Source organism: Sciurus carolinensis, chromosome 5, assembly GCF_902686445.1.
Source record: "Sciurus carolinensis chromosome 5, mSciCar1.2, whole genome shotgun sequence".
NCBI classification, from domain to species: domain Eukaryota; kingdom Metazoa; phylum Chordata; class Mammalia; order Rodentia; family Sciuridae; genus Sciurus; species Sciurus carolinensis.
Window position 1 is genome coordinate 11,920,760 of NC_062217.1, and position 26,575 is coordinate 11,947,334.

At 39.9% G+C, this 26,575-nt stretch overlaps 2 protein-coding genes across 2 annotated transcripts in view; one reads left to right on the forward strand and one right to left on the reverse strand.

Annotated features, from left to right (window-relative positions):
• Window positions 1-26,575, reverse strand: part of Ubac2 (UBA domain containing 2) — a 161,119-nt gene that overhangs the window by 108,594 nt on the left and 25,950 nt on the right. Inside the window, exons 2-4 of the mRNA XM_047554529.1 lie at window positions 25,709-25,836; window positions 22,443-22,562; window positions 21,275-21,384 (exon numbers count right to left, since the gene is read on the reverse strand). Of these exons, the coding sequence (XP_047410485.1) occupies window positions 21,275-21,384; window positions 22,443-22,562; window positions 25,709-25,836 (358 nt within the window). The remainder of the gene's footprint in view (window positions 1-21,274; window positions 21,385-22,442; window positions 22,563-25,708; window positions 25,837-26,575) is intronic.
• On the forward strand, window positions 10,743-15,312 carry Gpr18 (G protein-coupled receptor 18). The gene is made up of 3 exons (XM_047554530.1): window positions 10,743-10,845; window positions 10,943-10,995; window positions 14,011-15,312. The coding sequence occupies exon 3, from the start codon at window positions 14,045-14,047 to the stop codon at window positions 15,038-15,040; it is 996 nt and encodes a 331-aa protein (XP_047410486.1). The 5' UTR covers window positions 10,743-10,845; window positions 10,943-10,995; window positions 14,011-14,044; the 3' UTR covers window positions 15,041-15,312.

Consider the following 26,575-nt stretch of genomic DNA (forward strand, 5'->3'; position numbering starts at 1 on the left):
GTCCATATGGGGAAGGGCAGAGCTGCCCCATCAGCCCAAGCCCTGGATGACTTACTCCCTAGAACAGAGACTGCCCACCCATGAGCAAGGGGAGTGCAAAGAGAAGCATACCCACGCTGTCACCAGAGTTACTGGGTCTGTGGTTTCTTTGTTATGGGAGCTTAGCCTCTTCCAAGACGAAAATATCCTCCTAGGTTTTGTAATTTGCAAGTCTGATGAGCAAACACATTATATTTTTGTTTTAATCACTGATAAAAATATTAATCAGACAGAGCAGGGAAATGAACGCCATTAAGAGGCAAAGTGTGCTTCCGTGGCCTATTACCCTAACGATGAAGGCAGGTGGTTTCCAGAGCAGGAAAGGCAGGAGCAAGCACCAGGCCCTGAAGAAGCAGGTCTGGAACAGAGTCAGTTTCTCCCTGCCCTGCCTCAAATCCTCCAGGAGGAAAGTCAAGGTATGCAGGCCTGCAGGGAAATGCCACTGCAGACCAAGCCCCTGAAGAGGGTCTCCAAAGACCACTGATTTCTCAGGAAACCCTCACCATTTATATGTAAAGTTTTTAAATTCACCTTTATCGTGAGAATGAGATCAACAGGCAGGACTAAAACTATACCAACTGTGCATCAAAGGACAAATCCTGAGTGAAAAGGCAGCTCTGCAGTAAAAGGAAATACCTGCAATCACACAGCGGATTAGAGGTTAATAGCTAGAATGTATGAAGAGCTCCTACAAACCCCACAGCACAGAAACCTGAACACAGTCCTCCAAAGGGGAGACGCAATGGCCAAGGAGCTCATGAAAGGCTGTTCAACACCACTAATGCTAAGGAAGTGCAAATCAAAACCACAGTGAGACACCCCCTTCATGTCCACTAGGATGGCTGCATCCGAGAGGAGAAAGAAAATAACAAGTAATGGGTGTGGGCAAGGATCTGGGACCTGCCACAGGGGCAGTGTGGGTGGATGGGAGAGGGTGCAACCGCTACGCCAGCAGTGTGGCCATGCCTTAAGTGAATTAGGGAGATCCTGTCTCTAAATAAAAAATATTTTAAAAGGGCTGAGAATGTGGCTCAGTGGTGAAGTGCCCCTGGATTCAATTCCCAGTATCAAAAAAAAAAAAAAAAAAAGTAAAAACAGAACCACCATGAGGCTCGGCAATTCGGCAATTTCACTTCTGGGCATGCAACCCAACAGATCAGAAAGCAGGTCCCAGACAGATCTGCTCACCTATGTTCACAGCAGCACTATTCACAAAAGCAAAAGATGGTGTTCACTGACCGAGCAAAGCATGGTGTGCACGGACAACAGAACATCACTCTGCCTTAAAAAAGAAAGGAAATTCCGGGTTGGGGATACAGCTCCATTGGTAGAGTGCTTGCCTCACATGCAGAGGGCCCTGGGTTCAATCCCCAGCACCACAAAAAAATAAAAAAAGAAAATTCTGACATAGGCTACAACATTGATGGACCTTAAGGAATTTGTGGGTGAAATAAACAGTCACAAAAAGGACAAATGCCGTGTCTCTACTTACATGAGGCAGAGTAGTCAAATTCATGAGGACAAAAAAATGGCGAGGTCAGAGGAGCAGGAGGGAGTGAGGGCTGGGAGTTGCTGAATGGGTGTTGAGTAGCAGGGAAGGTGGAGGAGGTTCTGGACACTGGCTGCCCAACAGTGCCAGCAAACCTAGCCATCCCGGGCTGCACACTTGACACTGGTTAGGACGATGAATGCTGTGTTTCTATGTGTGCACACACGTTTATATTTTATGTGAATATATACACACACATACATACATATATATATATATGTATTTAAAAAACATGCCAAATTTGTTCCAAGGCTTCTTTACATTTAACTCTTAGTAGAATATCAGGCACAAATAATATTTAAAAATGGAATGTTCTCAGGGGCCTAGACCAGGAACACACAGTCAACACATAAAACCATTTCCTGAAAAAGGATGCTTCCAATGAAGAAGAACTAGCCTACCAGCCAGGGAACAAGGACAAGTCTATTACATAAAGCCATATAATATAAAAGTGTTCATAAATTAACAGATATTTTTATAACCTAACAAGACTTCAACTCCAATGAAGGTGAAGAGTTCCAAGACCACAATCACCTGTAGGTGGCAGTAAAAGCACAGGATTTACGTGGAAGCACCTTGAACCATCAGTTTGTGAAACGAGAAAATGTACATCAGGAACCTAAGCCACCTCCTGCCAGTTAACACGCAAGCACTCCTGTACTCAGCAAACTGAAGGGACCTCTCTGAGGGAGACCACTGCATCCCGCCCACCTTCCCTGAAGGCCTCCACAGCCACGGCCAATCCTAACACACGGATTTCTTCTTGGCGTCATGCTTGGAGTCATGACACATCTCTGTAGTCAGACTTACCTGAAAATACTAGCCACTCATTTCTCAAGACAAAGCATAACTTTCTTTACAGTAAAACACAACCACTAGTCCAATCACTAAGCCTGTTTATTGAGGGTCTGTGTATGAAGCACTATCATGGGGGCACTGAAGATGTGCTGAGTCCTTGCTAACCGTGGTGACCAGACAACTGCAAAAGACAGATGTTACAATTTACTCCAGACCCAGGTCTAAAACCTGTGACTACTGATTTTAAATAATGTGACACTAACATTAGAAAAGTAAGGTCTATGGCTTTATTTGGTGCAAAGAAACACCAGCAGGCCACCCGTGTGTCTGAGGATGGTACTACCCCCCACTTCCTTCCCCATTTTGTTAGGACTCTGTTTAGACCATGTGGCCTGCTGGTGGCAAGGGGCTATATAAGCTGAAAGCCATGATGTTTCATAAAGAATATTAGTATGCAAAGCAACAGCAGTAAGACAAAAACACTACTGTAACGTTGACTGATTTATCACTGCTGCTAGATTTATAAGCACAAGCAGGGAGTTCTGGTACACAGTATAATATAATATAATATAAAGCTGCTGCCCTGCCCTTTACGCTGCAGTTGTTTCCCTGCCTCCCAACTTACAACCTAGCTTGTCAGTCTGTGAACATCCTAGCTAGCTATTGGTTCATGAGTCAGCCTGCAAGTCTCCTTCTCAGTTATTGGTCCTTGTTAACCCGTAGAATTCTACTACTTAAGGATGGTTCCCCCGCCATTCTTTCTTCCTCTTCTCCTCGATTTCATGCTCTCCTCCTGGCTTTCACTCTCCCTCTTTTCCTCTCATTTTCTCTCTTACCCTACAGGGAGACACTCTGCCTGTTTGCTTAATAAACTCTCTTATGCGTGTTCCCACATCTGGTGTGGTTTCTGGGTTCTTACACACAGCTCTTCTGAGTAACCAGATCAGTACAGTTTATTCTAAAGCAAAGAACAAAACATGCATGATTTTTATGTCTTCCTCTGCAGGATGATTATAATATCTCCACAAGGTAAGTTTAAAATAAGGTAAAAACACACACACTAAACAACAACACAGTAAGACACAATGAAAGTGAAGCCAGAATTGAGGACAGGCAGTTAGTGTAGAAATAGGGAATGTGACAGATTGAGGAAATGGAGGCCATGAAAGTCATCTGCATCTGGAAGTTGAAGACTGTCCCTGAGAGACTGGGAATGTCAGTGTCACCAGAGCCCTTTTGATCACCAAGGTTACCTGCCTAACTACCCCTCCCAAAATACTGCAGGCAGGGAATTGCTAATTAACGTCCCCTGGGTCTCCACCTGAATCTCTGTTTGGCCCTCCCCCTGCCATCTGCTGCTCATCTTTTTTGCTATGTCACTGGCAACTCCTGAGCCTAATCATATAGGCAGGAAGGAGAGATAAGCAGGGAGAACACAACAAAGAAGACCCTACTCTATAAAAGATGAAGGGTGTGCTTACTTCTTGGGATTCTAGAACATCAGCCATGGCCCCCTTCTCCCTCCTGGGAGAAGTCTGCATTATTACCTTTAAATAAAACATGCTTAACATGCTTGCCTTGACGTGCTTCTCTAATGTTCAAACTTCAACATTTGAGGAACCACAACGCGTCACTGGTAAACGCCAGTATCAAAAGGATGACCAAGGCCAGGTATTAATGTGACCCTGTCGGGGGCCTTGCTCTGGTTTCAAGTAGGCCCTGATGTCCTCCCAGAATGAGGCATTATTAAATGAGCCAGGGACACATTAACACTTCCACGCAGAGAGGCCCAGCTCACATCCTGCTAGGTTTCATCTACAGAAATTCAGAAGACCACAGATAAAATACCTCACTGAGATGGAAAGAGGTAGGAAGAAGTCCAGTAAATCACACAATGCAGGAAGTGGACAGCCCCTAGAGAAGGCCTCGGCCAACTTCCCCTTCCTTCCAACCGGGGGAGTGGTGACCAGAGAAAATGATTTGTTTAAGGCAACTCGGTCCATTAATCAGTGGCACAGAGCTCCAGCACAGTTACCCAGTCCCAGCGTAAGAACAGGAAAAATTTAAATCTGCTGCAAAGAAAAAAGGGGACACTTTTGAGGGGACAGGGATAGAGAGAACTAGCGTGTCTACAGCACACGCCTGACCCACACTGCGAGCCACGAGGCAACTCCAAGAATGAGATTCCAGGAGGCAAGCAAGTCTCGCTCCGAGGCAGCTTCCCATGGCAGGGAGGCCCTCACACCCAGCTGTTGCCAACTCCAAGTTCGAGTTGTCTTTAAAAAGCCTTAGCTGACTAAGGAGTGTACCACCCACTGAGAAAAGGGTGGCAGACTGGAGAACCCACTTGCTTCTTTCCCTTCTCCACCCTGCACCCTGTCCCTGAGGCTGCAAGCACAGATTCCACCAACGAGCCCAGGCCCCTGGCTTCCAGCGGGGTCTTGGAGTGGAGCTGAGGGGTTCGGTCAGGGTTGCTTAAGTGAGTCTTTATTCCCCTGGCTCCTTCCTGAAGGGGAAACTGAGGCTCACGGTCTCTACAGAAAGCCACCCCTCTTCCCAAGGCGGCTTACTTGACAGGGGTCTCCCCTGTCCAGAGTCCAGTGTCCCCTCACTACCTTGGTCTCTGGGGTACAGACAATAAGAGTAACAAAGCAACAGTCCAGGGTTCTGCCACATAGGTGTCTGAAGCCCTCATTGTTGCTTCTCCCAATTTGGCTGCTTCTTGAAATTCATACAAATGGAACCACCCAGTGTGAATTTCTTTGTCTCGCTTTTTGACTTAACACCCTGTTTATGGGACCATTCTCGTTTGGATTGTGATGTATTCTACTCTGCCTACACCACAACTTACCAATTCTACAGCTGCTGAGGAGTTTGGTTCCTAATTTGGAGTCTTATAAATAATGCTACTATGAACATTCTTGTCCGCTTCTTCCGGTGCACAAGACCAAGCATTTTACCAGTTAGGGAGGTGTGAACTGTGTCACGGCACGTGTGAATCCACATTAGTACTCCACATCAAACTGTCTTCCACATGTAAACTCCCACCAGCAACGCATGAGCGTTCTCGATGGCTCAATACCCTCACCACCACATTACAACGTCAGTCTTTCTCATTACAAGCATTTTGCTGGGTGGGTAATGTCTTTTTGTGGTCTTAACCTTCATTTCCCAGATTACTAATGAAGCTGAGCAGATGCACATGTGGGTTCGAGCCTCTGCCCACAGATGGCAGCATTCTTCTGGGCACAATCACCTGTGCAGGCTGCAGAATCCAGCTGCAAAACATTTCCTTGGGAATAGCAACTCTAGTGAGGAACAGGGAGGAAAAGATGGTCTATTCCATTGGGAGACTGTTTGCTACAGATTAAGTGATCATTTCTGATATCCAACTTCAACAAAATTTACTAAAATGAAGATAATATGACATGTAATACAGAAAGAGCACATAGTCTGAGACTCATGAACAACACCCCCGGGTCAAATTTCGTATCCTACAAGTTCTATGTCTTCAACACACTCTGGAGTCAGCATGGAGGTGGAACTGAATAATGCGTACAGCACTCAGAACCCTGCCTGATGATGATTCATCTCCATTACCTTTGATAATACAGATAGGAACAATGTCATAAATAATTTTAAAATTCTGAGTAAGTCATTGTAAACCAACAACCTTACACAAAAGTGGCTACTTTTAGTATACAGATGCCTAAACATTAAAATCTTCAAAACCCTCACTCTCACGCACTAGAATATAGGTTTGTTTTTAAAAAACTTCATATCTCTCATTTCTTTACCAATCCTGGCTATGTTAGTCAGCTTTCTGTTACTGTAACAGATTTCTGAGATAAACCAACTTATAAAGAGAAAAGGGTTATTTTGGTGCACAGTTTTGCAGGTTTTAGTCCATGACTGACTGGCCCCATTGGTTTGGGTCTGTGGTGAGGCAACCCATCAACAAAGTGTCTCATGGAACAACTCATTCACTTCATGGCCAGGAATGAATTGGAGAGAGAAAGAGATCAGTGCCTCATAATTCCCTTGGGGAGAATGCCCCCAATGACCTAACAGGATCCCATCAGGATCCACCTCTTAAAGGTTCCTACCGCTTTCCAACAGTACCAAGGCGAACACCAAGCCTTTAATGCGTGGGGCTCTGGGGCCCATGTTCTACGGCATGAGACTCTACACATCCTCTTTCGCCTGAACTGCTACTTCCTAAGTACAGGTGTTTCCCCATAGACTCACCTCCATGTGCACCTCTGTGAGATCAGAATTAGCAGCAGAAGGTCAAGTACATCACAATAACCATGGAATTCCCAATCAGCTGCTATAGGGCCCTTGACTGTGCCTCTGTTCAGTCAGGGAACATTACACTGTGAACTCTTGGCCTGGGGTCCTACGGGACTTCAGTGATTCCAGGACTGATCAATTGCCATGCAGGGCTTCCCCTCTGAGGACCTTCTGGTGACAGATTCTTTAATATCTTTTAACTCTAACTGTTTATGTAGGTCTATTTAATTATCTATTATATATATGATCATATCTGGGTTCGAGTTATCTGCCAAGAGATAAATAACTGTTTATATGCCTTTAAAATGTTTCAAATGGTCAAAAGATGCTAAAGAAAAGGAATTTGGGAATACTAAATTTACAATACAATTTCGGAAATCAAACTGAAAGGAGTTTCATACTAACTTGGCTATAAGATCATAGCTATAAACTTTTGGGATTTTAAACACATATTAAAAAGCACATTTAAATACAGTTTCTCAATTTTTATCCAGAAATCCCTTACCATTCCACATAATCTCCACCTCCCCTCAGTCCCTCCAAAAGAACAGTCAGATCAGATACAAGTTTGAGACAGAGAGGAGCAGGGGAGAAAGGTTCCAAAATATCAAACTGGAGACCTTCAGGGCCACATGGTGACTCTCCCACAGGTCAGAGAATTCCTCTCCCTGGGACAGGTTATCTCACAACCTCTCAGAGCTTCCTGCTGAGGGACAGATAATAGCACTGCAGTGGTACCCTGGTCACAGTCCTGGTGGGGAGCAATGATAAAGCTGCCCTCCTCACTCTTGCTATGGAACTACGTTAAGACAAAGAAATAGCTCTAACATAGGAGTATGCTTTATCAGGGGAATCTGCTGTATAAATCTATTAAATAGTCTTTCTAATAATTATATAACTGGCTTAACTGAATCATATTATATGCACTTAAAAACTGGACACTTGTGCTAAAATCAAAATTCACTTAGAGCCTTTAACATTTAACCAGAACTCAAAACTGGAACTAAACTGTTCTTTGTCTTATTTCATAGGGCCTGTGACACTTCATGAAGGGAATCCTGCAGTCTCTGGGAAAATGTGAAATCCCTCTTTGGCAAGGAGTAAAATTTTTCTTTCACTTACATGAATTTAAAGTTGCATGAATGATCCCTGAATCAGATAAGTTCCTCTGTTCGAATAAAAAATTCATTAGGTTTAAGTATTAAAGAAGCAAACTAGACATGAAAATTTAATCCTTTTTTTTTTTTTTTTTTTTCTTCACATAAGGGAATTTATTAAGCAAACAGAGTGTCTCCCTGCAGGGTAAGAGAGAAAATGAGAGGAAAAGAAAGGGAAAGAGAAAGGGCGTGCACTAGAGAGAGTGTGAAAGCCAGGAGGATAGAGAAAAGTGAGGAGGACAGACAGAAGGATGGGAAAAGATCGAAAATTTAATCCTTGATCCACTGTTTATCAGCTGAACTGTTTGGGGAATTTTACTTTTTCCCTTAATTCCTTCTCAACATAAAATCATGGTGAAGAGCCGAGCAGAGCCCAGTGTTCACACTGCCTGGCCTGCAGGGGAAGGAAGCCTGGGCCAGGCCCTTGCCTGTATCCAGGCCTCACGAGTTGGCAAAGGGCCCAGGAGAACTCCGGGCTCAGAAACCGGGCTCAGGAATTCAACCTCGACTTCACCAATGCTTCCATTTGCTCACCCACTTGTTCAGTCACACCGTCAACCAACGTGCAATCACACACACACACACACACACACACACACACAGAACGCTGTGTTGTGCAGCACGAAGGCAACTCAGCGTGCAAGAGCAGCAGGAGCACGTGCTGCCACGGGGCCAAGCTCAGGGCAGAGAAGACTTCCTGGAAAGGTAGCTTCCAGGATTCGCTGCAGCAGCCAGACCTCCCAGGAGGTGGGAGTGCAGGGTAGGAAGGGCCTGGGGGTGGAACAGCATGCAAAAGGTTGGAGGAGAACATGTAAAAGGCCCCATCTGGCCGAAATGCAGAGTATGGTGGGAAAACAGTGAGTGTTGACCCCAACCTTACCCCCGCCATGTGCGGAGTTCCTACATTTGTCTTTGGATGCCTCTAAGAAACTGGCAAATCAAAAATAAGAACGTCAGGGGCTCCGGCTGTAGCTCAGTGGTAGAGCACTTGCCTAGCTTCTATGAGGCACTGGGTTCAACCCTCAGCACCTCCTAAAAATAAATAAAATAGGGCTGGGGCTGTAGCTCAGTGGTAGAGCGCTCACCTAGCATGCGTGAGGCACTGAGTTCAATTCTCAGCACCACATATGAATAAATAAATAAATGTCTACTGACAACTAAAATAAGTAAATAAATAAATGTCAGTTAATAATAAATAAATAAAATAAAGGTATTGTGTCCATCTCAACTAAAAATATATTTTTTTAAATGAAATAACAACATCATGTATAGAAAAGGACGCTCCTGACATCCTAGATGTATATATCACTGCATCCGTTAATTTACACAGCACAGGAATCTAATCAATACATAATTTCAGAAGATGTTGTCACTGGCTGTAAACAGATGAGGTCTGCAGACGAGGTTTCTATCTGACTGAAATGTCACACTCCTGGGCAATACATGAAACTCCACCGATTAATGACTGCATGAATGTAAGTCAGTAACGAGGAAGTCATATCCAGGGGATAAATCACGGTAGCCGCCTCAAGAGGAGTCACGACGGTGCTGGAGACACTGAATGACCATGAAGCCAGGCCTGGCTGTCACTCATTCTCTGGCCCTCGACTTCCTCATCGACACAAGAACACTGCTGTGGTTATCTCCAGTGCCTCTAAAACCCATCATTCTGGTAAGCTGACAGATTCACAGGTGTTTCATCATCCAAGGCAAGAACTTCAGTAACCTCTATGAAGACGACTATGGTTTTGCCTGAAGGAGAACACAAGTACACACACACACACACACACATTCTCATTCATTCTCTCTCTCTCAAATGGTTTTGAATTCAAAAACAAATACAATTAAGTTCAAGCACCCTTTAAAAGTTGACAAATCATGCATACCTGAATATAAAGATAATCAAAATTTTAGGATAAGCAAATGAGTTTTTGTTTTGTTTTGTTTTGAAGAGAGAAAGTTAAAAAAACAAATGTACATAACTAGTCAGGCAATGTTCTGCACTGCTCCCTTCCTCTTCTGCTGGTTTCATTTCCCTTCTTATGTAAATGTCCTACTATGTAAATCACTTCACTGCAGACTCCAGTGTCCATCTCTGCTATAACTCCCATGGAACTTCATGCAAAAGAAATGGTTTCTAGACTTCCATGTGACAAAAAGGGATGTGAAGCATCTGGAACTTATAAAACAAAGCAAACCAAAGCAGGCAAATGTGTACAGCAAAGCAGAAATGCATGAATCAAGGATTCCAACTTTAAACATTTAGAAATGTCTCAATAGAGCTGGGCATGGTGACACACATCTGTAATCCCAGCTACTCAGTTAGCCAATTCAAGTCCAGACTGGGCAACTTAGCAAGCCCCTATCTCAAAATTTAAAAAAGGATGTAGCTCAGTGCAGAACAACCTTGTGTTTCACCCCCAGTATCGGGGGGAAAAGGTTTAAAAGTAAAAAGTGGATATTCTATGATTTGGGGAACTTGATAGAAAAGTGACACTGTTTAGGATACTTGCTAAGTGCCTAGGTACTTTTTTAAGCACTGGGGGTTTTTCTGTATTAGAATCTTCACAATCCATCCCATCAGGTGGGTATCACATCTATTTTAACTATATAGAAACTAGAACAACGGCTCAGTGTAGTTAAGACAAAGTTGCACAACTTAGAAAGTAGTTAAACTTTGAATCCTGTTCTGCTCAACTTCAAATCTCCTCTTTCTATAAACGATGCACACTTTAAGCATCAAAGGAAAGAGTTAGTTCAAAAAACATTCCCCTTTTGACAGGACTCTTATCTATATGCCATCATCTCAAGAGGAGCTTATGCTAAGTGTGACTTCATAAACAAATCACTTGTGAGAGAAAAAAAAAACCACATCTAGGGTCGGGCTACAAGTTGAAAAGCCTATTTCAGAAAGCACTTCCTGAAGGAGACAGAGCAATGACTACAGCCCAGTAGCGCCAACTCCTCCAGCGAGCCAGAACCACAGTCAAACAGCCTTTAATACGACAAGTGAGTCTAACACAAAAGAAATACTGCATGTCTGAAGTGCAGCATTTCCATACAGAGCTATTTTAACACAAGCAACTCACAGATACCTCTTTTTCAGACTGGGTACACCGGAAAATCATCACCTCTAAGACAGCGCTTTGACAGAAGGAGGTAAGCAGCATTCCTTTCACTTCATCACAATCACTATCAGAAGTACTAAGCTCAAGATCATTTAGAAAACATTACAGAAACTATGTTGGTGAAGGATCTTGAAATGTTATCTTTCCACATTTAGTATGGTTTTGTACTTATTTTCAATATTAGACATTAATGCTGATTTTTCAAATTAAGGAAAACACTGACATGATGAATCATAAATATATTCAAGTGTCTTTGTTCACTGCTTCAATTTTATTGATTTATGAAATTATTTTTTTGTTTTGGTACTGGGAATTGAACCTAGGGGCACTCCATTATTGAGCTACATCTGCATTCCTTTTTATTTTTATTTTGAGACAGGGTCTAAATTGCTCAGGCTGGCCTTGAACTTGCAATCCTCTTGCCTCAGTCTCCCAGGTCACTGCCATTACAGGTGTGGGCTACTCCACCTGGCATGAGATTACTTGTTTAATTAAGGAAAGAAAAACTATAGGTGATCATGGACTCTAAAGCTTTAAAAAAGTTGACTTGAAAGCCAATTACTTTTCAAAATTTATCCAAAATTTTCTGTTGGTAGAGCACAGCCTTTACAGTAAAGGTTTTAAGACGCTTGCATCACTCATACTGTTTCTAAACTGGAATGAATGAATGAAGACAAGTGCAGATGGCAAAAGGACTGCACCAAAGCAGCCTGAGCCCAAAGAGGGGAAAGGGTCCCTGAGCTGGTTTGTAAACATAGGCGTTATGTAACAAAATTAGGGATGAAGATAGGTGAAGGGAAAAAAAAAATATAAATTTCATTTACATTACATTTTCTACTATTTAAAAATTCACTGAGAGTTAAAATTTAAGATTCAACCTCCCAAGTTCTTCCAGAGATCTGATATTCCTATGCAGTACTTTTCTCATCTGATAATTAGAAATTAATACCGGAGTTACATTGATATTTGAAAATTTTAACACAGGGTTTAAAATTTATAGAATTTTAGACCAATATCATGTTCAATCCAAATAGTTGAGAAACTAATTTAGAAAGTTACAAAGGAAGGAGGAAGAGGAAGGGAAGGAGAAAGAAAGAGAAGCAGGGAGGAAAGCAAGTTTGCATCTTGTACGTGATCTCAGCCGCTGCTCAAGCCGTTCTCAGCAGCCCGTGATGCCACTGACCACACGTTTCTAATCTCCCCCATAATTCTCACCAGAGAAAGTCAGGGCTGCATTAGAGACAAACCACTCTACAAAGTGACATTTTTTGAAGGAAACTTTATACACCTCCATATTTCAAAACGATGCCTCAAAGTTCCATCTCTTTGTAGTGAGGCTGTTTTTAAAGTCTCTTGGTGGCTACATCATGGTGAGGGAGTTTCACTCTGAGGGTCAGTGATATTTACAATCACAACTCTTTCCATTTGAAATGGACACTTTTTTTGAAATAAACTCCTTCCATTTGAAATGGACTGGAATTTATCACTTTTGACATACACATCCAAGTTACTGATGACTTCTTTTTTTTTAATTTTTTTAGGTTAATGGACCTTTATTTTATTCATTTATTTATATGTGGTGCTGAGAATTGAACTCTGTCTACACATGCTAGGCAAGCGCTCTACCACTCAGCCACAACCCCAGCCCCTGATGACTTCTTATTAGTATCTACTTCTCTTAGTTACTTCTTTTTAACATAATTTGACAAACAGTATTCATGCTTCTGGGCCGAGGTGAGCGCAGCATGAGAGTTGCTCTCCTGGCCGGTGACGTTTTCAGGTTTCATTGTTCTCTGTGCACCACGGAGGCCCTGTATTCAGCTCCCAGGACCTGGGACACAGGGTCTGGCAGCTTTATCCTTAGGCACTCCCCTGCCCTGAGCACGGCTCAGCTGTTGCTCTAGGAGCCCAGTTCTTGATCTGTAGACCATGACACAAAACTGATATTTCTAGACTTATGATAAATTTAAGAGAACATGAGAAGACACTATGAAGAGGTTTTTACCACTTGAAATAAATAAATAAAAGGTTTGACGGGCAACTGTGCAAGTCTTCACTGTCAAACCAGAGAACAGCCGTCACCTCATCAAACATTCTTTCCTTCACTCTCCTTCACTGAGCAAGTATTTATTTACTGAACACCTACTATGTGCACAATTAGAAAGAGGGACATAGAAGTGAAAACAAAGTTTCCACTCTCTCTTACATGAGAATTATTGCAACTTTTCAGTAATCGGTTGTATGGTTCTTTTGTCAGTTTTCCAATATATGTTTGCATATTAAAATTATAATTAATGAATGGCTGAGCACAGTGATGCATGCCTGTAATCACAGCTTCTCAGTAAGCTGAGGCAGGAAGATCACAAGTTTGAGATCAGTCTGGGCATCTTAGCAGACCCTGTCTCAAAACAAAATAATAATGGCTGGAGATGTAGCTCAGTGGCAGAGTGCTCCTGGGTTCAATCCCCAACACCCTTACCCATTGTATTTATTGAGTAAAAATGTACTATTTTGACATTAATAATTTGGTTACAAAATATTTAAACAGAATGGTGATGAGAAAAAAATGGGAAAACATTTTATAAGATTGAAAATACTGACTGGCCTTTTCCCAATAGGTCCAAATCAAAGAATGCTCATTATAGAGGACTGACAGCTACCCAGTTTCACACTATAGGGAAAAAAAAATTTAAAGAAAAGCCTGCTCTTTGGGGCAGAGGGCAGGTGAACAGGGAGAGTGAAATGAATGGATCTCGCACTGCATGGAGACCCTCGGAGCCACGTTCATGGATTGGTACATAATAAGGGCTTGGGTGAGGCTCAGGGTTAGAGCATTTGCTTGAGTTCAATCCCCAGCCCAAGAAAAAAGATGAGTACAGCACAGCAATCATCTCTAGGGAATGCACTCCTAATAAATGCAGACCCACATGCTGAGTTCATAATATTAAAAGCTCTCAAAATGAGACAGCAAGCTGAGTGTGAGAATGTTAATCAGCTATTTTCCAACCAAGAGATTTATTCCTAGTTTTTTCAACTATTTTTACAGCTTCTTCATACCATGCCTACCAACAAGTTATAAGATGACTACCCCACGTGATCAAGATCAACCTGTCCCTTATAACAGCTCATACCCAGATGAATACAAAATCGCGGCCCTTGTCTTCTACAGCTGTATCTTCCTAATTGGATTATTTGTCAACGTCACCGCCTTATGGGTTTTCAGTTGTACCACCAAGAAGAGAACTACCGTGACCATCTACATGATGAACGTGGCATTACTGGACTTAGTATTCATAATGAGCCTACCCTTCCGAATGTTCTACTACGCAACAGGCGAATGGCCATTTGGAGAGTACTTCTGCCACATTCTCGGGGCTCTCATAGTGTTCTACCCGAGCGTTGCTCTATGGCTTCTTGCTTTTATCAGTGCTGACAGATACATGGCCATTGTACAGCCGAAATATGCCAAAGAACTTAAAAAAACATGCAAGGCCATGCTTGCCTGTGTGGGAGTGTGGACAATGACCCTGACAACCACTGTCCCTCTGCTGCTCCTTTACGAAGACCCAGATAAAGCCTCCTCCCCCACCACCTGCCTAAAGCTCTCTGACATCATCCACTTCAAAGCCATCAACGTGCTGAACTTCACTCGACTGTTCTTCTTCTTCCTGGTCCCTGTGTTCATCATGATTGGGTGCTACTTGATCATCATTCACAGTCTCCTGCACGGCAAGACATCTAAGCTGAAGCCCAAGGTCAAGGAGAAGTCCATAAGGATCATCATCACGCTCCTGGTGCAGGTGCTGGTCTGCTTCCTGCCCTTCCACACGTGCTTCGCCTTCCTGATGCTGGACGGGGAAGAGAACAGCTACAGCCCCTGGGGAGCCTTCACCACCTTCCTCATGAACCTCAGCACCTGTCTGGATGTGATTCTCTACTACATCGTTTCCAAACAATTTCAGGCTCGGGTCATTAGTGTCATGCTGTACCGCAATTACCTCCGGAGTGTGCGCAGAAAAAGCTTCCGATCTGGCAGTTTACGGTCACTTAGCAACGTGAACAGTGAAATGTTATAATGTGAATTTTCTTCAACCTCTTTAAAATTCATTTTTCTAACTACTCTAGGGTCAGTGTATATTCTATATAATAATATCAAATCCCCTCTCTGCTTTAAAAAAAAAAAACTAAAAACTTATGGGATCTTATTGTGGCAATGTTATTACACATTCTGATTTTTTTATTTTCAAACTTGTATAAAACATTTTTATGAATTATTGGGGAAAAAACACCCAAACCAGCATTTCATGGTCAAGTCTTATCTACTTGATAATAAATATTTTGAATTTAATTCTGTGTCTCAAGAGAAAAAAATCCAGCCACTGTTCAAAGTAATTGGGTGCACTATTTTCAATCCGAAGCACGTCTCGTGCCTATTTTAATCTCAGGACTTAAGATATAAATTCAATATTTCTACACAAACAACTATGTTCAACACATCCCCACTGCTGCAGAGCAAAACCGGTGATGGCAAGCAGCCGACGGGTCTGGGAGGTCTCGCCATCAGACCCGAACCTGCTCTGAACCTGGTTTCTTCTGTAAAGACTAGTCATTCAACAAAAACGTTCTGACAGCCTACTATGCGCCCAACCCCACATAAAACTAATGATGAAAACTAATGATCCTTTTCCGCCCAATAATCCAAGGATCTGAGGTGCTTACACTGTGGTGAAATGCCATTCTCTGAAGTTCTGAGAGCCTGCTGCTCTTGTGTGTTTCAGTTACATGCTAGGAAAGGCGTGTGTTCCACGCTATAGGTCACAGTGTGAGCAGTACTGATCAGGGACCTCAGAGCTTTACCCCAGCCTGGCCACTTAATTTCTCCATTAGGTTACAAACCAAGTAACTTCTCCACACAAAAGAGAGGGAACCTAACTATAATCTGTAAAACTCCTGTCATCCTAAATACTATGGAAGTAAAAAAAATGATTCAACTGTAACTTCCTCTCTGCCAAAACACCTTTATTACTCTTAACATGACCCATTCCAATGAGACTAAGAATCAAATACATGCATTGGTTGTAAGTGGATTTCTAGAAATAACATGGGTAAATGCACATTCTTTTTTCTAAAAAGAAAAAGAAAAACGCAAAGGAGTCTAGCATTAAAATAGCACTTCAGCCCTAGCAGATTTCTCAGATGAAGTAGGTCCAACTTTACTGATGGAAATACAAAGAAACTGAGGTTGAAAGAACTTATGGAACTTGCTCAGCTGAAGGATTAGAAACCCATTTCAGCTCCCCTTTCAGGTCCAACACTAATTTTTCAATAACGAAAAGCAAAAAGGCTTATGAAATATAAACACTGTCATAACAGTGGTACTGAGAAAGTTTCTCAAGAGAAAATAAAGAAGTTTTTAGTTTGAATAATCAAGTATGAGTTTTTAATAAGTATCTTTAAGTGAATAATTACAGCTAAAACAAGATAAATAACTCCTGTATCTGGTATATGGTTTTATGTACACATATACAAAGTTGGCTAGCACTGTAGCTCAGTGGTAAAGCGCTTGCCTACCATGTTCAAGGTCCAGGGTTTGATCCCCAGCCCTCAGGGGGAAATAAAGATACATAATGATAGCCTACTTTCAACCAAACAAATGAATTCACTCTTAGGTAATTTAGTAAGTGGCAAGTTCTCTGCAATAGCTTTTCTTCCTTTTTTCCTTCAGTTTTCATTTTATTGTAAAACATCAAGATAGGATGATAGGACTTCTCAGAGTCAGGTCCATATTCTAACTCAAGGAAAATTTATAATCTTCTCAAATGCCTATCAAATTTATTCCTAAATCTTCAACCATAATTAATTTTATAATCTTTTCAAATTAAGCAAAGAATTGGAGTCACAACTTCTATTTCCTGTCAGTTTTCCCTATATTAAGTCTCCATCATAAGCCCACTGGAGTAGTTAATCCTTTCAAATAAATAACAGCTTAAAATTCCTCCATATTAGGTAGCTGCCCTTCTGGGTTTCTTCCTCTGACTAAATAAATAAATAAACTTAATGCCTAAAAATTCCTACTTCAGGCTCTAGGAATAACTTCTTGATAAGAAGAGTTTGGGTTGAGAATACAAAGCACAAGAGACTTTGTTGACAAAATATTAATGAAGCAGGCTGGGGCTGGGGCTCAGTGGTAGAGCGCTCACCTAGCATATGTGAGGCACTGGTTTTGATCCTCAGCACCACATGTTTAAAAAAAAAAAATAGAGTAAAATAAAGGTCCACTGACAACTAAAAAATATTTTAAAAATAAAAAAATCAAAATACCAACAAAGTGAAAACATAAGTCTTGGGTGTCACAATAAACTTCTAGGTAATCTAAAACAGTTAATGAAAATTTATTTAGCATTGAAATTAGCCTTTTTTTTTTTTTTTTTTTTTTTTATCCCTTTGGTACTAGGGATTAAACCCAGGAGCCCTTAACCACTGAGCCACATCTCAAGTCAAACCCTTTTTATTTTTTTAATTTTGAGACAAGGTTTTGCTAAGATGCTTGGAGCCTCACTAAGTTGCTAAGGCTGGCTTTGAACTTGTGATCCTCCTGACAGCTTCCTGAGCCACTGGGATTACAGGCATGGGCCACACACTCAACACAATTAGACACATTCAAACTTAGTATATAAAAATTCATTTAAAAAAATAATAAAAATAAAAATTCAAATTCTACTATTCTGGAAAACAATGTAACATCCACACATAAACACTGATAATTAAAAAACAGAAGCATGTAAGGACAGATGTGTGACCAGAATGGGTTACCAGACATAGACTGTAAGAAAAGCTACATATAAGTTATGTCTTTTCATATAAAGTATGTCCAATGATGGAGCTTCTTTACTTTGCAAACAACAGTTATATTTTCTGAATTGAAATAATAGTCACGAGCATCTATCATGTGTCAGGCACAATTTCTATGCAAAGCACGAGATGAACAGGTCTCTATAGAGTTCAATGACCTTATCCTAGTCTGACTAGGGCTCACTGTAATCAAGATTATCCCTTAATGATACTGAGTGTAAGGAAATAAACACATAAAGTAAAACCTAGTTCCCTCTCCAGGAACTAGTAGGTAGCACAGAAGGTATAGATAATGACAAAAATCACTATGGTATAATAACATTAAGATAATAAATGTAATAAATACTAATAAGAATATTAATATGTTTGTTCTAATACACCTAAAAGGACAGTTCATCTTGCCAAAGGGCAAAAAGGCCAGGCAGGCATGAGAATACAAATACTATATACAGCAGGTTAAGAAAGATGAATGACTGATGGGGGAGAGGCTTGATAGAATGGATGGTGGTCCAATCACACAGGCTTTAAAGAGAAGAAAAACCAAACGTGCTGCAAGGATCTCCGTGCGAGCTTCCTTAATTCTCTCCACACCTGTGAAGTGCAGTGCCTCCAACTGGCCCATGACAGCCATTTATAAATAGCTCAGAAGTGGAACTTGAAAGAAGCCACCTGCTTAAGATTTCACACAACCAGCTAGAGGCACAGATGGAATCTCAATTCTGTGATGGCAAAACCCATGCCATTCCTGTTACTCCAACTGTCATGATGACATCTTGGAGGAGTATGAGCTTTGTTCTGAAGGAAATGGGGACTTAAAGGTTTTAAAGACAAGGTCTAGCATGGTCAAGTGCATATTTTAGAAACATAACTTCTGACTGCATCATATGGAATGCTTTGAAATTGACAAAGTGGCTTGTTAGAGAATTTTTGTCAAAATTCAGGCAAGAAAAGATCAGAATTTAAACTGATATGATGATGTAAGTAAAGAAAAGGGGATGGATGAGTGTGCTATTGAGGACTTTGGATTACACACACTCAGAGCTCTGTCCCATTGAAGGGAAAGGGAAATATTCCCTGCTTGGAAGACTGAACATATGGAAAGCCAGTAACTAAAGAAAGGATAGCAGGAGGAGGGGGTAAGGGCACACAGAAAGGAGACCAAAAGAGAGGAGAGCTTCAGAACAAGATGAGTTTTCTTTGAGTCGAGAAGGCATTAGGAACTAAGACTCCAGGCAGATCAGGAGAGTAGTTCAGGCTGGAAAGAGAGGGCTGGGAAGCAAACAACAGGTTGGAACTGTCACTGAAGTCCTAGCGGTGAATGAAATAGTCCAAGGAAGTCACAGGGAGTGAGCAGAAGACAGTTACAGATGGTAACTAAGAACAGAAAGGACTGAGAGAGACGATGCTGGGACTTGAAGGAGCAGGTGGTTTCATGAAATGAAAGGAGGTTAAAAGCACTTAATGTGTTACTGAAGTCAAACAGGATGACCACTGGCTTCAGAAATCACGTGGTTGCTGGATACTTTATAGGAGAAGTTTCAACAGCGATGAGATTAAAAGAGAAGTAAATAGAAAGTGAAGAATTGTAGAGAGTGCACACAGAATTGGCATTGATGGGAAAAGAAAAAGATGTCATGTGAAAAACAATGTAAATGTAAGGTGTGTTGATTTAAAGAGTAGTTTCTTCTCTTGAAATTTTTTATATTTTAAAATTTTTAGTTGTAGATGGACACAATACCTTTATTTTATTTATTTATGTGGTGCTGAAGGTGGAACCCAGCGCCTCACGCATGCGAGGCAAGTGTTCTACCACTGAGCCATGACCCCAGCCCCTCTTCTCTTAAATTTTTGAAGTTTTGCCATTACCAATAAAAGATATTTTTACAAAATCCAAAGTTTACTTATTAAAATAATGGTTTACTTTTCAAGAAGTTCAAGATTCTAAAAAGTCATACTATCATGTTTTGTGACTTGAAAAGAGAAGATGGCTGAATTAACATTCACATTGTTTTTCAAAGGACATGCTATCATTTTTTAATTCATTCACATTTGCAACTCTTGGTACAAACTGAGATTTAAATAGTTCTCTCTTAAGAGTAAGTAAAAATTCCTGCCAACTTTAAAAATGAATCGGACTTTTTGTGTACCAGTTGATAGAATTCCATAATAAACTAGACGAAATGAAGGTTCTACTGTCACCCAACTGTATGTGCAGTAGGAGAAATATCCTCAGACAAGGGGACAATGTAAATGAGAATAACTATAATTGTTCTTCATCCCCAAGACTTATTCTAACAAACACACGACACACACGTGCCCTTCCAAAACTCGGTAGGCTTCACAGAAAAACAAAAATAATTGGCCTGGGTGAGAAACACCTGGAGAAGAATGGCAGCCTCGGCTCCGCTGCCTCTTTCCTGAGTTCACCTGACACCTTCCCGAGACAACCTGGGCTCCCAGGGCAGAACAGCAAACTCAGACTGATTCAAACACAATCCGTGGCGTTCAACAGAAACTACATGATAATTATCACAAACAACCCTGTACCTCCCCTCGCAAAAATTATTCAGAACCAAACATCATTAAAACAGCTACAGGTCAACATTCATGTATATTCATGCCAACAATTCTGTAAATTGCAGGAAGGCGACTACACTGTCAATACCAACAATGTAAGCATGAGAGCCATTAGAACACGAATCACATTTGAAAAACAGGGATCCAAAGTGGATTTGAATCCAGATATGTGCAGTGGCCTGATCATTCTCAAACCTGATATCTAAAATTAAAACAAGACTACAGTTAGCACACAGAATTTTATATATCCAGTATCTGTCTTTCAAATTATCTCATCTCTCAAATCCAGTCTCCTATACTTACTTAGGTGGTGCTTTAAGGCCACTTATATGTGCTGACAACTCTACTGCTAGCTACTAGTAACTGCACACAGTAATACAGAGTTTTCGTTTCTTAGAAAATCAACATGATGTGGAGACCTCTACACACTGAGTCAAGTTGGTCCCTGCAGACTGGGCTTAAATTGTGACCTGTGTACTGACTTTGTTTTACCTTTGGTGGAAATATTTAAACAATATCAGCCTAAAAAGATTTCTTTAGAAACTTAACTTTCTACAAAATGTATTTTCTAATCTAATTAAAATTTCTAATTTGTGTTTGATTAATTTATAAAATTACAAAGACAAAATATTATTATAAAAACACAAAACAGATTGTCTTTAAGACCTGCATAGCAAATTCATTAAAAATTCTCTAAAACATAGAATGTCGCAGTTTAAAAGAAGAGTGAATATAAAATTAACTATTTCAAGAGCATAGTGACTAGATAAACATATGCTGGATTTACTTTTACAATATTCTTTTAGTGACTTTCATGAACAATAATGCTTTCAGTAAGATTTAAGAGTTCTAAATTAAGCCAATCTCTAAGAACTACTTACAATCCAGAAGGCAAATTACTGGCCACAGTGATACCAAATGAATACTGCATAGCTTCAACAAGGAGAAAGTCAAACAAGGCTGACAAAATCCAGCAACCTAGCAAAAAGGACTGAAAAATAAAACAGGAGAAAATGTTAGAGAAGTTACCTAAAAATAAACTAACATTTATTTAGTTAGAATCAGCTCATTTATATATATATAAATAATATATAAACAACATAAATATATAAGCAATATATTTTTTAAACATTTGTTTTTATTAGAACAGACTTTACAAAATTGGGAAGTAAAATCATATTGTTCAAATGCATTAACTTTCTTAATTTCCAAATTGGTTGAAAAATGATATTTATAGCAAGACATACTTATAATAAGGAACACAAAAACCATTAAGAATGTAAGTGACGATGCCAGGCATGGTGGCACAAACCTGTGATCTCAGCAACTGAGGCAGGAGAATCACAAGCAAGACCTCAGCACCTTTGCAAGGGCCTGAGCAACTTAGCAAGAACTTCTCTCAAAAAATTAATAAAAATGGGTTGCTCGGGAGGCTGAGGCAGGAAGATCGCAAGTTCAAAGCTAGCCTCATCAACTTCATGAGGCCCTAAGCAATTTAGCAAGATCCTGCCTCAAAAAAAAAAAAAAAAAAATTTTTTTAAAAAGGGCTAAGGATGTGGCTCAGTGGTTAAGTGCCCCTGGGTTCAATCCCTGTTACCAAAAAATAAAAATAAATAAATAAATGTTTAAAAATAAAAATTTTAATAAAAGGACTGGGGACTCAGCTCAGTGGTAAGGGGCCCCTGGGTTCAATTCCAGTACCAAATAAATAAATTTTAAATAAAAATAAATTTTAAAAAAGTATACAAGTGACTAGAATTTTATTAAAGTAAAAGTCCTAGTTAAAATTATTACTGTTCACACTTCATATTGTCTATTACCATTACTATCATCATCATTTTATTATTTTATTATGCTATTGGCTTAAATTTAAATTTTTTCTTTGGTTAATGTCCGTGCCCCAAATCAGATACAGGATCATGTACTTAAGAAGATAATTATAAATAATAAACCAAGTTTAACAAAATAAAACCTATTATGAAACAAGGAAAAAGAACAAAATTTTTTTCTAAAACCTAAGTAGCAAAGGCAAAATACATAAATACTTACTGCAAATTTTCTGCTTCCATATCTTCTTTCAAATATCCTAAAATTATAAATAAGCAGACTACTGCAGAAAGTATCTTTTAAATCAAGGCAAATTATTCTTCCACATACCAACCTCCAAATCTAGAAAGGATTTAAAAAAGAACAATGAATAAAAGCAAGAGTTACTCGGTCTCTGCCTTGGCAAATTGATTGTTTACTTTATACTGCTCATTTGTATACACTACTTTAAGCAAAACCATGATGCACGTACAAAAGGAAAACTAAGTGCTCAATTCTGTGACACTAAACATTCCAACAGCACAAAGGGTGTAGAGGGAATTTTTATTTTGCTTAGTACAATAAGAAAATGTGCTCTTATTAAGACGATAGAAGACTTTCTGTAATGAAATTTGGAACTGTGTTTAGATAAGATTTTTTAAAATTATATATATATGAGGGCTGAAGTTGTGGTTTAGTGGTGGAGCACTTGCCTACCATGTGGGAGGCATCAGGTTCAATCCTCAGCACCACGTAAAAATAAATAAATAAAATAAAGGTATTGTGTCCATCTACAACTAAAAACAATTCTTTTAATTATATGAGTTGAAATGAAAGGCTAACCTAATGTTCATTTTATGCTACTAATAAAACAAAGGAAAAAATGACTATCTAGGTATAAACTTGAAATATAAATTTCTGAGCCTAATTTTGACAACTCAACTACTTAATAGCAAGGTAATTTGTCAGAAATGATCAATATTAGCAGGCTTAGAAATATCAGTTTTTTACAATCGACTTCTAGTTGAGTGAAAAACATATAAGGAAATATATAAAGAGCTACTCAAATATCAATTTTGAGTCTTAAACATTTTCCAGATTTTTAAAGATTAGCCCAGTGACATTTGCAAAACATTCTGATCATTTTTTCCCCTTCACAATTACCTTACCTTACAAAGTTGGTAAAACAAATTTACCCTATCTTTTCTTTGAATTTTTATTGTGGTAAAATAGATGTAAAGTTTACCACTGTAACTATTTTTAAGTACACATGCAGCAGTATTGAGAATATTCACAATACTGTACAACCATCACCATTGTCCATTTCCAGAATGCTTTCAATATCCCACACAGAAATTCAGCATCCACTAATTCCCCATTCTCCCTCTGTCAGCTCCTGATAACCTCTGTTGTACTTTTTTGTCTACAAATTTACCTATTTTGGATACCTCATTTAATTGGAATCATACAGTATTTGTATTTTTGGGTCTGGCTCAATTGCTTGATTATTGTGTAATCTCTTCAAGGTATATGTTGAAACATGGATCAGAATTTCATTTTTATTGCTGAATAATATTCCATTCTCTGTATATACCATATTTTCCTCATTAGTTTTTCTGTTGACACTGGCTTGTTTCCACCTTGGCTATTGGGAATAAGATTGCCACAAACACTGGTAATATTATCCCTATTTTAAGATCAAGAAGAGGCACAGAGGAAGTATTTTACTTTCTAAAGTCATACAACCTCTTCTCTTGCCAACTGAAATAACAAGAACACAAAGAGAAAACTAACTACAGCAACTGACAAAACAGTTTGCTTCTGTCTCCTCCCCAAGCAAGACACCAGGCATCTCTGTAACAGTGTACTCCAAAATCTAAGGCACTGAACTAGCTCATGGATGTCCCTGAGAGTTCACTTCACCTGCTGCAAGTCTATGGAGAGGCCACATCTGGGTTCAAGGAGAAAAGCCCTTGGCAAAGAATTATGAGGCGGGAATGACCACCATGAGCACATACATGTTACAGAGGACATCTCCTAACTAATTCTTCTCTCCCTCAGAAACTTCATGCTTGCACCAGAATCACAGAAACTATAGGCCAGCATATACTACCATCCCTATGATCAAATCAGACAGTGTACACAAGAGGGCTTCAGACACTGTCAACTAATTTACAAATGTAAACCGATGTGACTGTCATCTCTTCAAATTCAAAGACTATGACAGACAACTCCAATCATCTCTCCGCACATTTAACACTATAGTGAAAGCACTCACTGGGAACCACGAAGATAATCTAGGGATTAAGGAAATTAAAGATTTTATAATTTCTAAAATACAACAAATTATGATTATAGAACACCATTTATTTTGTTTTCCTTGGGTTAATGGCAAATGAAACTAGTAGCTACAATTTTAAACAATTTGTTTTGCAACCATGCTCAAGGACATGAAAATCTGAGAACTGGTGTGAAATAAACTATTACTCACTATTAAGAAGATGACCACCCCCTAAAGACTGGTCGCTGGCTTGGAATCAACAAAGACCTAAAGGAAAATGAAACAGTACCTCAGCCTCTCCTGTCAAAATCTGGAAGATTCAGAACCTATAAAATAAAGCCTTTTATCAACTGCCCCTCAGGACTCCTCCTATCCAGGCCTGTGTTAGTCTCCAGCCCTGCCTCCTGCACCACACTCCTGAGGGTCTGAAGTTCAAATGGCTTCCTGAAGCAAAAGGCCCTTCTCTCTCTATTGCTAATTCACAAGTTATTCATTCTTCCAGACCAAACTGGAAACACATCCTCAAACCCTCCATCTGAGGATCTAATCACATCACTGAAGAAAAGGTGTCAGTGTCTAAGAACTAGACTGTTATTCTTAGAAATCGCTAACCAAGTATTTTCCAAAGAGAGGCAGGTTACACAGCATAATTTGTACCAGCACTCTAATTCAGACAAGACCTGAACACCATCATTTTCAATGAGCTCCATCCATAAATCTTGAAAGTCACCCAGTCCTGCTATTCTAGAAAGCAAAAATTCAAGACAATTTTTCCCTATTTGGTAATCATAAGTAATCACAAATTCACAATGTATTGCAGCTGAAAGAACTTAGACCATCTAATCAAATATTCAAACTGACAAGTTTTGGAAAATGTTAAATATTCAGACTGAGATATATATACATGTGAATATGTGTGCGTGTGTGTGTGTGTGTGTGTGTATACCCTTATAATTATAAATTGCCTTTCCGTAAGTAAAAAGTGAAATTGAAACATGCATTCAGTAAAAGGAAATAATGCAATTTTTCATTATACTCTGCTTTGCTTGAGAATGTCAATAAATACAACTAGAAAATGTACTTGTTAATAGAATATTAATAATATTTCTTACGAATCCAGGGGCTTTGAAGTACCAATAAATAGAAAGAAAAGGCAAATATGGAAGAGAGGGGAGAAAAAAAAAAAAAAAACCTTCTCTCCGGCCAGAGACCAATGGACACCACTCACCTGGAAGTCGTTCCTGACTGCGTGGAGGTCATACACAAAGAACTTCTGACAGTGAGGCAGCAGGAGGGCCAGCAGAAGGGACAGGGCACTGGGGACCAGCAAAAGACTCTTGGACAGAGGTGCCTTGTCTGGGGAGAAAGGAAACACATTCAGAATGATTGCTCCTAAAATTTAAAAAAGCACGTGGATCTAGAGCAAGAGAACTCAATCTTCTGAATCAGAATGAAGACAAAGTCCAGAAGCTCTGACATTTAGTTCCTACTAGAACATCCACATGCGGAAGTGAGTGACTGAAGGACACTGGGAAACAAGAGGAATCCCCTAGAGGGGCTTCCCTCCCAGCTGGCTCTTACAGGAGACTGAACCAAGTGAACAGCCAGCCACCTTCACAGAGCAATTCCAGAAAACTGTTACTGAAGGGTAAAGAGATGCACCATTTCCACCAGGTCAACCAGGAGACTTGCATACAGAAACACTTGTTTTCAAAAATTAAAAAGAGGTTAAAGTGTTAACACTGTTGATTATAGTGGCCTCCTGAATTTTGCACTGTGAACACAACAGGGCTCAAGCTGACTTTCCAAGACAACCTGTGGCAACTTGTTCTGAAAGCAGACATCGAGTTTGTGATAATTTGTTATAGCAACAATGGGAGACTAATACAGTGACTGTGAATTAAAAAAAGAAAAAATGGATTAAGATACTCCAGAAGAAAGGATGCTGGAAAAAAATCTTCCTATTAAGGACTCTCAGAAATATTTCATGACACTAAAAACAGAATAAAATATTGAAAATTCAGCCAGGTCAGAAAGGTAATGGCAATTTATAAGATATAAAAAAAATATATATATCATAGGCTATGCAAGAAGG